Consider the following 12,741-nt stretch of genomic DNA (forward strand, 5'->3'; position numbering starts at 1 on the left):
TGTGATATTATGTTTTAGTTTCTTAGTTATGTTTCTGTTCTTGCGTCTGCCTTTTCTTGTCTGTGTACTTGTCAGAACAATTTAATCCGCCTCTCTGCTTAGCAGCCCCTGTGTGTCAACCAATCAGGTTCCCCCACCTTTCGTGCCTGTCCAGCTGTTTTGCATTCTCCTAATTTAGTGTGTGTATTTAAGTCTCAGTTTTGTTCTATTTTGTTGTTGGGTGATTGTCTTAGTGTCAGGCTGCCAGCTCATACTCCTAGTTGGTATTTTCCCCAAAATTTTGCGTGTCTACCTTTGCTGTTTTTTGTGCGTTAGTTCAGATTCAAGTTTTGTTTGATTTGTTCCAGTTCATTTTTTTCAGTTCCTTATTTAACCTCCATTTTTAAAGCCACAACCTCCCAGCCTTCCTGCATTTTTGGGTTCCCCTCCTTCCACTCATCCACTCTCCATTCTACGCCGTGACAATTTTGATGTACGGTGTCTTCAAGTTAAAGCTCAGAGTCTACACTTCAAGCATATCCTAATTAATGTCAAATTAATTGTGGTCTTGCACAGAACTGAGATAATGAAGTTTGTGTCATTGTCAAAATATTTATGTACCCGACTATATATGAGATGTTACTGTATGATTGCTTGTATGTCCATTGCTCCATGACAAATTTCTCCTAAGAGGCCAATAAAGAGAAACCTGAGCTGCCCCATTACCCTGACATGGCTCCCTTGCCTGCAAGTGTGTGAAATTATTGCTTGTGTTTATGTGACGCAAGCAACGTGAGCATTAGACACCATAGTATCAAATGAGTTTGCCTGCAGGGATAAACAAAGATTAACGATGGTGATAGTAAATAGTGTTTTGCAGCACAGGCATGGGTAAAAAAATAGACTACAGCGTAATGTCAATAATTCCATTATTATTTTGGCACATGTTTTGGAATAATCAACCAGATGTATAACAAAAGGGTTGAAGGACATATTTTTGTAGAACTGCACACAAAATACATAAAATGTAAATTATTGGCAACTGTGTCATCTGTCACAACAATGGCACTAACTGGAAAAGAAGGCAGAGGTCAGCCAGGTTCAGAGTCACAAGAAAATAATAGATTTAATAAGCATTGGTTTGTTTGGCCTTTAAGGGTTTCATTAAATGTCATTGTGTGAGTGTAACAATGGTAATCACATTTGTCTAAACTAGGCCATCTTGTGGTGATAGAGGGCAACGCCTGACTCGGTGACATAACAGCATCAACTGAACGGATCGAATTCTAACACATTGGAGACAGTGGTGATGTCCCTCGGAGCAACCTGCAGATCACTTTAACTCTTTGCGGTTCAATGAACAGAAAACTCTGGATGGAACAAAAGTTTATTTTTCTTTTGATGAAAAGTTCTATAGAGAAAAGACAATGTAAACGTGATGGTAACACAGCAGTCGGGGCACAGAAAAACGTATTGCCCTTTGTTGCAATGTGCAAAAAGAAAAAAATGAGGTTTGCGCTTTTTTTTCCACTGGGGGCAGTATACATTCATCATCCAACACATTCTTGGTCGATATTACAAAGCATTAAGGCCTATATCATTATTAGCTGCATGCAACGTGGTGGATTCCACAGCACCTTTCATGTTTCTTTTTTTTTTTTTTTAATTTATTTATTTTATCTTGCTTCATTGCACTCCCAACAACGGCAACGCGGTTTTAGTTCTTTCAAACATTGTGTTGATTAAAGCGTAAGACATTCTCAGGTGAATAAGTAGAATAAAAACAGATGCTTGAATTTGAGGACATTAATTACAAAAAAAAAACTAACAAAGATTGGAACCAACTAAAATCTGCAAATGGCTGTTCCTTTAAATCCTTTGTGCTCTTTCATTATTACCCCAATCAAATGATTCGCAGACTAGACTTTGCTGTTTAGATACAATAAAAAGTACCATCAAAGGGTCTTTGTACCAAACCATTTTATGATTATCACCAGAAAGTGCACTCGAGGAAACGTCTGACTATTGATAACAAAAACACTGCATTTTGACCAACGGGTTGCAAGTCCCAACCTGGCGGCTTCAGCCTGCTTCTTTCTGAAGGCTGCAGTTGAAACAACTGCTAGAAAACTTGACTTGAGTTGGGTGCCTTTTTATTCTGCCTTTTCTTTGCCGCCATCTAGTGGCTTAACTGGCTGCGCATCTTCCAGCAGTGCTTGCTGTCTTTCGTGCTCTTTGATCAGCTGTACGCCACAGTAAGTCACCAATAACACGGACAGTGTAGACAGGGGAAAGCCTGAATGAAAAAGAAAGAAACTATGTTATCGTCTTACTTATGAAGTACGAATACCGGTCCCACACTTTTCTCTAGGTATACAGGCTAAACAACGACATCATCAGTCCTTGTGCGTTACTGCACCTTTGATTTAATGTTCGTGCCTTGATAGCAATCGAGTGTCTAATGTATTTTATTTGTCACGTAAATTTCTGCTTCTCTAATCATTCGCGTAAAAGTGAAAACAGCGGGAGCTGACAAAAGGATCCCGACTTTGCTTGAGAACTTAGGGACTGAAAATAACATGCTTAACATTTAAAATATCTTACTGCCCCTTGAAGTACTGTATCGTATGTTTATTTTACATGACATTTGGATTTTACTTTTACTGTGATTACATTTGAAAGCTAGTAGTTTATTACGGTACGTTCTACTTTTACTTTGATTTGATATTTCAGGGTCTTAGAAGTTAAATGAAAATTTAAATGATTAAAACAGGGACAGTAGCAGCGACTTAGGTGAATGTGAACCATGGAGCATAAACATTAAGAGCAACTGATTCAGAGAAGCAAGATATTGTATTTCATCCATGGCCAAATACTGTATGTCAGGGAGGTGAATGATCTGCAGTAAATGCATTGATTTATGCAAGCCAAAAATCACAAGCTTCTAAAGATTTTTTTTAGAATAAAACAAATAAAATTGATTTACATATAAAGGAGAGCTAACTTCTGAAACAACAACATACTGTACATTATTTAAAATGCTTTACCTTCTTGTCAATAGTGGCGGAAGGAAAGTTGATAAAAGCGGTACATTATTTTGTGTGCATTTTTCCTGTTGTTTCAAATTAGTAATGGCAACATGTTTTTTTTTTCTTTTTTACTTTTGTACAATTCCACTTTCACTAGAGTCGTCTTTTTTTTTTTAAGTGTCTGTACTCGTACATACTGTGAATACGACATGTAAGTACGTTTAAGTAGTTTTTAAGGTATAACTTGATTTAACAAGGCGTTTTCCCTACCTTTGAAAATCAGTCTTCTTCCAACCAGTTTGGCAAATTCCAAACTGTTCAGGGAAAGAACATTGTAGAGGACGATGGCCCAGAAATTAGCAGCATTGAACAGACCGCGGATCCTACGTGACATGGCTTCACCCATTAAACCCTACACGCAGAAAACACGGAACACGATTAGTATTATAGCATTTATAAATAAAACTCGATACAATTAGATATAATACAAGAGTTGTATGCTTAAAGGCAAACAAAGCTTATTTTGGCCATTTTTAGCAGTAACAATTTATTTTGTCTAATTAATTCGATAACTATATCATTTTCAGTCTACAGCAGGTGGAATTTTTTTTAGGTATTGATTATATATGGGGCGGCTCAGTGAATAGCACGTCCGCCTCCACCTGACACTGGCCTTCCTGTGTGGAGTTTGCATGTTCTCCCTGAGCCCTGATGGGTTCTCTCCGGGCACTCCGGCTTCCTCACACACTACAAAAATATGCACTGTAGGTGTATTGGTCATACTAAATTGTCCTTAGGTGTGATTGGATGTGTGAATGGTTGTTCGTCTCTGTGTGCCCTGCAATTGGCTGGCAACCAGTTCAGGATGTCCCCCGCCTACAGCCGGAAGCCAGCAAGCCTGCGCCGAGATTAAACGGCTCTAGATAATGGATGGATGGATGATTGTATATGGAAAATCATTTAGTAGTAATTTATCAAATGTATTATTGACAAAATATAAGAGTTTATGGCTGAAAATGGCAAAGTCACTTTAATTATTTTAATAGGTCCAATTAGGCATTCAATAGCATTCACGTTCAAAGTTTATGGCTGAAAATGGCAAAAGTCACTTTACCGTAATTATTTTAATATGTCCAGATAGGCATTCATTAGCGTTCGTGTTTAAATTTGCATTCATGGAAAATTTAGGGTCCTATTAACTGAAGTGTGTTGTAGTGATAATGGTAGCCCAGAGTGTCTAGAGATACAAGCATGGGGAGAAAACGCACAGACTCCTCTGGTTAACATTATTTAAACTAATATGTTTTGAATTATACAACAGAAAAAAAACTGATGAAGCAAAGTTACACAAAATATTAACTCACTCTCTAAACTACATTATACTACACTAGTACGTCAATTAAAAAAAAAAATCAGATCAATAGATTTCAAATTGACTGGATCAATATCTCTGTGAGGCTGTATCAGATTGCATTAAATTGTGCAATTTCACCATAGGTTATGGCCAGTAAGTATAGCGGATATTGATATTGGGTTCAGGTAGTTTGTTGGTTTATGTTTCTCACCTCTACAGTAGAAAATGGTGGAATGGAGAAGAACTTGGCCACCCAAAGCTCAAAGTTGAGACCGAAGCAGTTAAAAAAGGACCAGATATAAACCAATTCACAGGGGCCAAGCCATAGGGTGGTGATGGCAAAGGTGCTCATCGTGGCCAGGAGCTCCTTGAAGATTTTATCGTGATCTCCACCAATGTAGTCGTAAACATACCTGAGAAACATCCAATTAAGAAGCAATTTCATGTTGCTATTAAATGATCTGTGTTAGGTAAAGACCTTATATACTGACTTGCATAGCCAGTCATTGATGCCTCTGTCAAAGTGCCTACAAAGCAGAAAACATAGTTGTTGTTGTTGTTTTTTTTTTTAATAGTCCACATTCAATTTTGCATCCAACAATTAACACGCAAGTGTGTTAATACTCACGTCTCAGCAAAGACATATAACATTGTGATACACTTTGGAGGCTGAGGAGGGTCTAGGTGGTCCAGTGTTGCCACTGTGTTAATGACGCCAAACATCACGGCTGCTTTTATCCAGTCATACACAAGGTTGAAGTAAGCTAGACCAGCTGCAAATGTGAATACAAGAGAATTTCCATTAAAATCACATTGCTCTTTAATGTTAAGAATAAAGCAAGAAAAGAACGTTACTTAAAGTAAATCAAATACTAATAGTTGCGTAAATATTGACGGTGCGGGAGGGCATCTTTGTCTCATGATCCAATTCCGATTTTTGGGCGTACGGTTAGATTTAGAATCAATTTTTGATTGAAAAATGATTTGACTGACAATTATTATAATAAATTACTATAAATGTGCAAAGTTATGATCTACTCCAGTCTGCAGGTCAGAATGACAAACAGGTGGAGACAGAAGTATTTTTATTGTGATTGTAATCGCTATTTTATTCATTATTTGAATTTCTTGGCATACCAACATCCTGAATGGAAGACTGAACCCTTATTTGATTACATATTGTTAACCCAAGTGACTTAATGGCCCATTTATTGTAATTAAGTTAAATATTTAAGTAATTTTACCCCCATAATTTTTCTAGATTTGTATTAGCTTTTATAGATTGATAGAAAGTCCATATTGTTTAAATATTCACAGTTATTAACTTTTAATGCATAGATGGAACTTTTTTCTGTCTGAGCTTGAAATGTCCAACAACATTTTAATGCACCACATCCACCAAATAGTTAGTGGCTAGTGCTAATGCTGGAGCCTTGTGCTGTATCATACAATGACAGTGTATTTAACACGCAATTTCTTAATGGTCTTAATTAGTCATTAAATATGTTTCTTTAATGTCAGTATGTTGATGTTGGTAGAGATGTGATGCGACAGAAATAAAAACGGAGTCAGGGGGGGGTACATTTATCTAATTACATCGACTGCTGCAAAGGTCAACTTCAAAATAAATGTACGCTTTGGTGTGTTTATTTTGAAGTTGGCCTTCATAGCACGGCATTAGTGTGTGACGTGATATTTGTTGCTTCTTCTTCCTTGGCAGTGCACGTCTGGCGTCACATGGAAGCTTTTTTTTTTTAAACTGTACAATTGATTTGGGGAGGTTTGATAGCAAATCTGAATCACAGTGATTAGGAATCTTGATCCTTTAGTGAGTCAATTTTTCATTCATACCTCTTATTTAGTGGTCGTAGTTGGTACGTGTTTTTTTTTATTAATTAAGTGGATAAAACGTAAAAACCTCTGCTGAACAATAGATGCAACCATTCTGGTCACTTGTAAATTTAAGGACACAAACATAACCATTCTTGCTGAAGTTTATACCAAAACTGAATGACTGGGAGTCAGCCTCACCTGCATTTTTCAATACCACTTAGCATAATTCACATTGTTATGGACAGCATGGTTAAAATATGTAAAAAAAAAAAAAAAAAAAAAAAAAAAAAGATGAAAAAATAATGCTTGTGTACAATCACAAAAAGGGCACGCTCACCTAGACACCAGTCAGAAAGTTGGCTTACTAACTTCATGTCACTGGGGATTGTCAAGATGTAGAGATAGTGGAAGAAAGCATCCACTATCAGGATCACTGCCAGGTGCAGCACGGCCTTGGTGGTGATGTTCCACATCTCCCTCTCCTTGCGGGTCAGATTGATGTTGTTTGCCTGTGCAATCAAACAAATGCCATTAACAACCAATCATTGTTTAGTGGAAAAAAGACCAGATGGGATCCCACAACCAAGAGTGTGTAAGAGGCTGCAAATGGCTGGTGATCAGTCCAGGGTGACCCCCGCTAATTGCCTGAAGACGGCTGGGATAGGCATCAGCAAGCCAGGGACTCTAGTGAGGATGAGCGTCTATAGAGACATTGTAGAGGCAGTGGCATATATAAGGCTAACTTTTTGCGAATTCCTACATTTTTTTTTTCACTGCAGCAGTTTGATGCAAAATACTCAAACCTGTTAGAAGGTAAAGGAATTGAACATTTGCAAAAATCATCCATTCTGTTATTGTCCAAATACTTTTGCAGATAAACGTAAGGGCCAGCCTTGAAAGCTAACCTGTTAAGTTAACACATTCACGCAACTCAACACAGCATTACCTGGGCGTGATACTTGTCAAAGGTCATGACAGGTCCAAAGAAGAAGAAAGGGAGGTAGAAGTTGTATTTCAGCAATTCACCGAACGTATAATTGCCATCTTTCCTCTCACAGTTCTCCAAAGCAAAGCTCATACAGCGCATGATGGTGAAGCCGCAACCTCCGTAAAAGAGGATGTCTTGCAAGTCAAAAGAACCAGTCACCAGTGTTTCCTGCAAGAGTAGATTCGTTTACCAAACGGTCATTTAAAAATAGTTCACTAAAGTACTTCCGGAGGTGATGATACTTACCTGCCAAGAGTTGTAAGGCTCCAGCTTGATTGAAGCCAGTGTGGCCAGGCCAGCAGCAAAGCACATCCATTTTGTCTTGATCATGGCGACGCTGTACAAGATGATGCAGTGAGAGAGAACTAAAGCCATGAAGGTCCAGCCCATCGTGACCAGGACTGCTAAAGCACCGTATACACAGAAGATGAACGATCTGTGCTGTGAAGAAAGAGGAGCCGCTATAATCTTGATGCAATGACTTGACCTTTGTATTTTTATGACTAATTTGAGCAAGAAGAATGCTGTTAGAGTGCCATAGGAAAGGTTATCCACCACGTTGAACAAGTGTTTTGTTAGTGAGAAAAAAAATCAAAACAAAACGAAACAAAAAAGGTTATCTACTGAGTGAGTCAAATGAAACAAGACAAGTGTTATGATGGCAAACATTTACAAGTTTATTAAGGTTACCTTACATCCATCTATACCAATCTTCATTGTCAGCATGAAACAAGACAGAAAATATGTTTAAAACATTTTGACATGTTTTAAATATGCTGCATTTCACACAATTGCAATTACTCATACATCTAAAATGAAACTCAGTTCGGTCTGATTATGCTCATTCGCATGCTTCAAGTCAATACCTATTATCTTGAGTATGTATATGTTTCAATTCGAATCAAGTGAATGAAATGTTTTTCTTTTTTTTTTTTCGTGCCCAAGGCCTAATATTACTAATCAATATCATTGTCAGTAGGGATGCAATAACATCTTCACAGTATTCAATTTACAATATGGCATTATTGCAGTATTGTCCCCCCCAAAAAACTCACAAAAAACTAGTGCATAAAATTAAGAACTTGGAATGTGTATAAACACAATTTCTGTGATAGAACTCAAACTACAAATTTCTACAAAAGTTTTCTACAAAACTTCTAATCCGTAGGTGTCAAACTCCAGTCCTCGAGGGCCGGTATCTCAATTCTTCTTTCTCAAACACACCTTATTCAAATGTTAGGATCGTTTTCCATCTCCTCAAGTTTGCTGATGAACTAATCATTCGGATCAGGTGTTTAGAGAAGAGAAATCTAGAAAACATGGTGGATACTGGCCCTCACAGACCTGAGTTTGACACGTGTCTGATCATTGTCTCTGCACACATCAGGTAATTTCAGGTGCACAGACATGGGGTGTTTTAAGTAACAAACAAGTGTTAAGAAAACAAACAAAAATGGACAATTTAAGTGCTGTCAAGAGACCTAAAAAATGAGATTAATTAAAATCTTTAACAGGTGTAGTTGTCACCGTTTACCATCTGCTGTATTTGAGACTAGACCCAAGTTCCAACCTTTAGTTTCAAGCATCAGGAGGAATTGTGTAATTTTTTTTTGGTCAATTTATCCAATTATAAATTAACATTAAAATAAAATATTATCCATCCTGTATGTCGCAGATTTGAGTTTAGGGTTTTCTAAATTAGTTTGGAAACACTCTTTTCTGTGGCTCGCTACATTAGAGTCTTTGTTGCTATCGTTAGATGTGGATGTCGTCGCAGTTGAGTGCTTTGTACGAATGATAAAGGATAGGCTTGAGCTGCTTCTCTGGTAAGCAAGCTCCTTCTTACAAAAAAAAAATGCAAATCACCCTATGTTTACGTCTACGTCCACTCTTAGGGCCTTTTTTTAGAATTAAAATGACCATTCATCTGACCGACAACACTCAAAGGCTCCTCCACTTTCATGTCTTCCTGAACTCCTGAACCTCCCACCCACAAAAGAAAACTATCAGGTTATGCCAAGCACAATGACAGCCAATCAGTTTCTACTTCAGGATGTAATTGACCCTTGTTTTCTAACCCCCAACAACTCACAGACACAAAAACCCCAATGCATAAAAATAGATGTAATCAGCATACAGAAAGAACAAAGTAAGTGAGAATAAAAATGAAATTAACGTGATTAAAAAGAAAAAACACTTTAACTATAATTAATTGTAGAACAAGAATAAAAGCAATCATTTTCTGCTGACTGGCCCACTCAAAAGCGCCAGTGTATTTCTCAATGTTCTCATTAGATACCATCAAATGCTTCTACATTTTTGTGAGGGCTTTGGAAATTAAATACTGCATTTTTTACAGTACTTTTAATATCCGAACTATCAGTAATTTGAATGGCAAGTGATCTGTTTGAAATATGTAGAGTATAACTGAGCGTTGGGCTTAAATCAATCTACAAACATGGACAAATGCACAAATATTCAACATATATACTATATATACTTGCATGCATTGCTACGCCACGTCAATCTTCATTGTCTCTAGCTACGACACACACATCCAGTACACACATGCATGCACCTTTGGGGCCAGCAAAGTGAAGATTTTGGCAAAAATCACATGGCCGGTGAGAGCAAAAAGAATATGATTCCGGAATGTTGAGAACCACATCACCCATTCAAAGTCTGCAACATCCTGTGGAAGAAATAGACTCATTTGGTGAACAGAAACAAGTAAAGAAGATAATACTAGGATCATGATTAAATTGTTAAAGAAATTCAAACAGTAACTTACCATTTTCCTGCCAAAGTAATACCACCCTGGTTTTATACTCTCTTTGAACGCCTTCCTGCTTACATTCGCTGAAGGAAAAACACAGATGTACTGAATAAATGAAATACAGAGCAATTTATATGTCATGAAATAGGCACAGGTTTTGCTTATTGAAACTGTAATAAGATCACACATCAAACGAGATTGTGATGTTTTGGATTGGATAGCTTAAAGTAGCTACAGTATGGAGCAATTGACTGAGATCTAAATCAACAGATTCAAGATCTACTGTAGATCTAGAGACCTAGATCAATATATAAAATTAGGACATTTATTATACAATTGTTGGATTACTCACTGAAGTGTGAGAGCACTTCAATCAATGTGACAAAATTAGATATTACATAATAAGCTCATGGGGTTCATCTGGGCTTTTTACTCAAATGTTATGTGTTGGAACCCTTAGAAAATACTGTGCAATTATTTAAAACAGCAATCAATTCAATCTGAATCTTGGTGGTAATGATTTTTAAGTTGTATATGCTGTACTGTAAATATAGTGAAAAAAAACACGATGGGAGAAGCGTGCAGATTTCCTCTAGGTCCAACAGCTTTGCCTGATTAGACAAATGGCTGTGAAACAGGATATCAAACAGGCAAAGCCTCTTATTTCTGGGCACAAAGCCACACTTCTACTTCCAAGATGTTAGTGCAGCATGAAGCCCTCAGCTTTTCAACTTTCAGAAGGAACAGCCATATATAAACATTTTATGACAAAATAGGAAAGCCAATGGGATGGGGCAATAATAACGGCTAACACAAAGCTCACTGCCTGTACCATTCACCACATTACACTTAGGCCATTCATGTCTGTGTGATGAGTTTAATGATATGCAAAAACAACCATTGTTTAAGGCTTAACTGTGAGTAACTGGATTTCAGTCTGACAAAATTTCCTCCATAAGGTAATCAATCGGGTTATCCTTGAATTATTCTCATGTTAATGGAAAGGTGTAGAATATTTTAGTAGTGAAGCTTAAATCTATACCAGCAATTGCATGCAGTTGAACAGAACAAAAAATGTGCATTTTGTGATGATAAAGTACATTCAGAAACTCACCACTTGAAGCCTCAACTATCCAACTGGCAGCCCATGCTAGGGCCCCAGACAGTACAGCGATGTAGAGATACAGCTCATATCTGGGGAGGCCAGCCTTGATCCCCATGGTGGCGCTGCAAAGAGGAAGCCCCATGTTAAAAAAAAAAAACATCAACTACAAAACATCATGAAGGAAGAACTATAAAAACGAAAACATGTAGAACTGGAACCATAAGAGGGTGTTTTGTGATGTTTATTGTGTTACAAACTGTACATAAGTGGGCACAGATAGAGAGTTACTGTATATGTTACATAGTTTCCCATTTGAGGCTACTCCAGCATTAATGACATTCACAAACACACGATGATATTTGAGGGATGCACTTGCTATTGTCGCATCAAGACTTTTGAGATGTTGACATTGCACTGTTAATCCTTTAGGAAAGACTGGACAGTGACTTAAATAGGATTTCAGGGCTCTGACTCCTTGGAATCAGCATGGTCAGCTGCGCAACCTTACCTCTCTCTCCTATTATAGCCCGAACAGTTGGTGTGCAGCTGCAGTGCTATGCGATCTGAGCTGTGGCTTCTCTTCACTCCACTTACGAATGACAGGAATGAATATGAGAGGTGCACCCACTTGAATGATATATTTTGTATTATTCTTGACATTATTGTACTTTTTGATGAAGTTAAAAAGAGTTGGAGAAAGAGAAAAAGGGATTCTGTACTGCACAATGCCAAGTAACCATGGTTAAGAAGCAGGAGTGCGGCAAAGTGTCCTGCATACAAACTGAGTGTTTCATTGCTGTACTCAGAGCATGGAGCAGATTTCATTATTACTGTACAAGACTTCACTAACCTTGTGTCTGCTTCACACAGCCAATAGAAACTGTATCCTCGAATTTGAGAAGAAATAAAAGAAAAGTGGGTGGAGGTAGGAGGCTAGATCATCCGTCTTGAGGGGGTTTGCTGCTTGCTGCCTGCATTTGCCAGCCTCAGCCAGTCAGGATGTTGCAGAACTCAACGAATGGATGAGGGAGGAGGTGGAGTGGGGGGTTATATTTATCCACCACTACTGCGCTGCAGAGAGGAGTGGTTCGCTGTTGGCTCACTGGAGAGCAACCAAACACTCAAGAGACATTCACAGTGGTTAAAATGAAGGGGCAGCAGGTGCATCAGTCAGCAGCATCTACTCAAAGATACATCACTCGTCTGATTATCTTCCATTATATACAATTTTATTGGATAGACAGGTGGAAATTTACACACTGCGTAACAATGTCACTTGTCAAATAAACAATTCAATAAATAAATATCACACTTTATCCTCTAAAAAAAGCTGTAGTTTGCTAAGATACTTCATGTACAATATTTATGGTCTTTCACCATATGCGATATAAATTTAGCACCTATATTTTACATCTGGTCTGTACATAAAATACAGTGCAGTGTTATGATTTAAATTCCATATCCGGTGTAGTAAACGCGTAATTTTAATTTAGTGTGTTATTAGGGATAAACTATGATAGTGTGTCATCAAGTGTAAGAATGTATGGTGGGTGTCGTTAATTACATTGGGGAAATATAATGCAACTGTGAGGTTTTGTTATTGTTGGCGAGGATGGAACGTATTGTAAGGTTTTATTTTTTTCCACATACTGAAGCAGTGCCATCATCACAACACTA

General features: G+C 37.7%; 1 protein-coding gene across 4 annotated transcripts; it reads right to left on the reverse strand.

Moving 5' to 3' along the window:
* Positions 1–1,190: 1,190 nt before the first annotated feature.
* hhatla (hedgehog acyltransferase like, a) lies at positions 1,191–12,381 on the reverse strand. 4 transcript variants are annotated; one of them, XM_088429079.1, is made up of 13 exons: positions 11,915–12,379; positions 11,074–11,186; positions 9,975–10,042; positions 9,762–9,875; positions 7,874–7,894; positions 7,430–7,624; positions 7,142–7,351; positions 6,533–6,704; positions 4,991–5,135; positions 4,854–4,889; positions 4,574–4,775; positions 3,279–3,420; positions 1,192–2,275 (listed from the first exon to the last, which is right to left on the reverse strand). In XM_088429079.1, exons 2-13 carry the CDS (start codon positions 11,177–11,179, stop codon positions 2,133–2,135), a joined length of 1,554 nt encoding a protein of 517 aa, XP_088285205.1. In that variant the 5' UTR covers positions 11,180–11,186; positions 11,915–12,379; the 3' UTR covers positions 1,192–2,132. The 4 variants fall into 4 exon arrangements, with proteins under 4 accessions (XP_088285207.1, XP_088285208.1, XP_088285205.1 ...); XM_088429081.1 differs by lacking the exon at positions 11,915–12,379 and having other exon boundaries at positions 1,191–2,275; positions 7,430–7,619; positions 7,879–7,894; positions 11,074–11,154; XM_088429080.1 differs by lacking the exon at positions 7,874–7,894 and having other exon boundaries at positions 11,915–12,381.
* Positions 12,382–12,741: the final 360 nt, after the last annotated feature.

Source organism: Hippichthys cyanospilos, chromosome 12 (genome assembly GCF_059441005.1).
Source record: "Hippichthys cyanospilos isolate Australia breed blue-spotted pipefish chromosome 12, RoL_Hcya_1.0, whole genome shotgun sequence".
NCBI classification, from domain to species: Eukaryota; Metazoa; Chordata; class Actinopteri; order Syngnathiformes; family Syngnathidae; genus Hippichthys; species Hippichthys cyanospilos.

Bases quoted from the DNA above. Each gene is read 5' to 3' on its own strand.
- hhatla (XM_088429079.1), bottom strand. From the start codon at position 11,179: ATGGGGATCAAGGCTGGCCTCCCCAGATATGAGCTGTATCTCTACATC. The intron at 7,625-7,873 runs GTAACCTTAATA...CTTTCTTCACAG, and splicing joins TTGGTATAGATGGATGTAAG to CACAGATCGTTCATCTTCTG. The intron at 4,776-4,853 runs GTCAGTATATAA...GATGTTTCTCAG, and splicing joins ATCAATGACTGGCTATGCAA to GTATGTTTACGACTACATTG.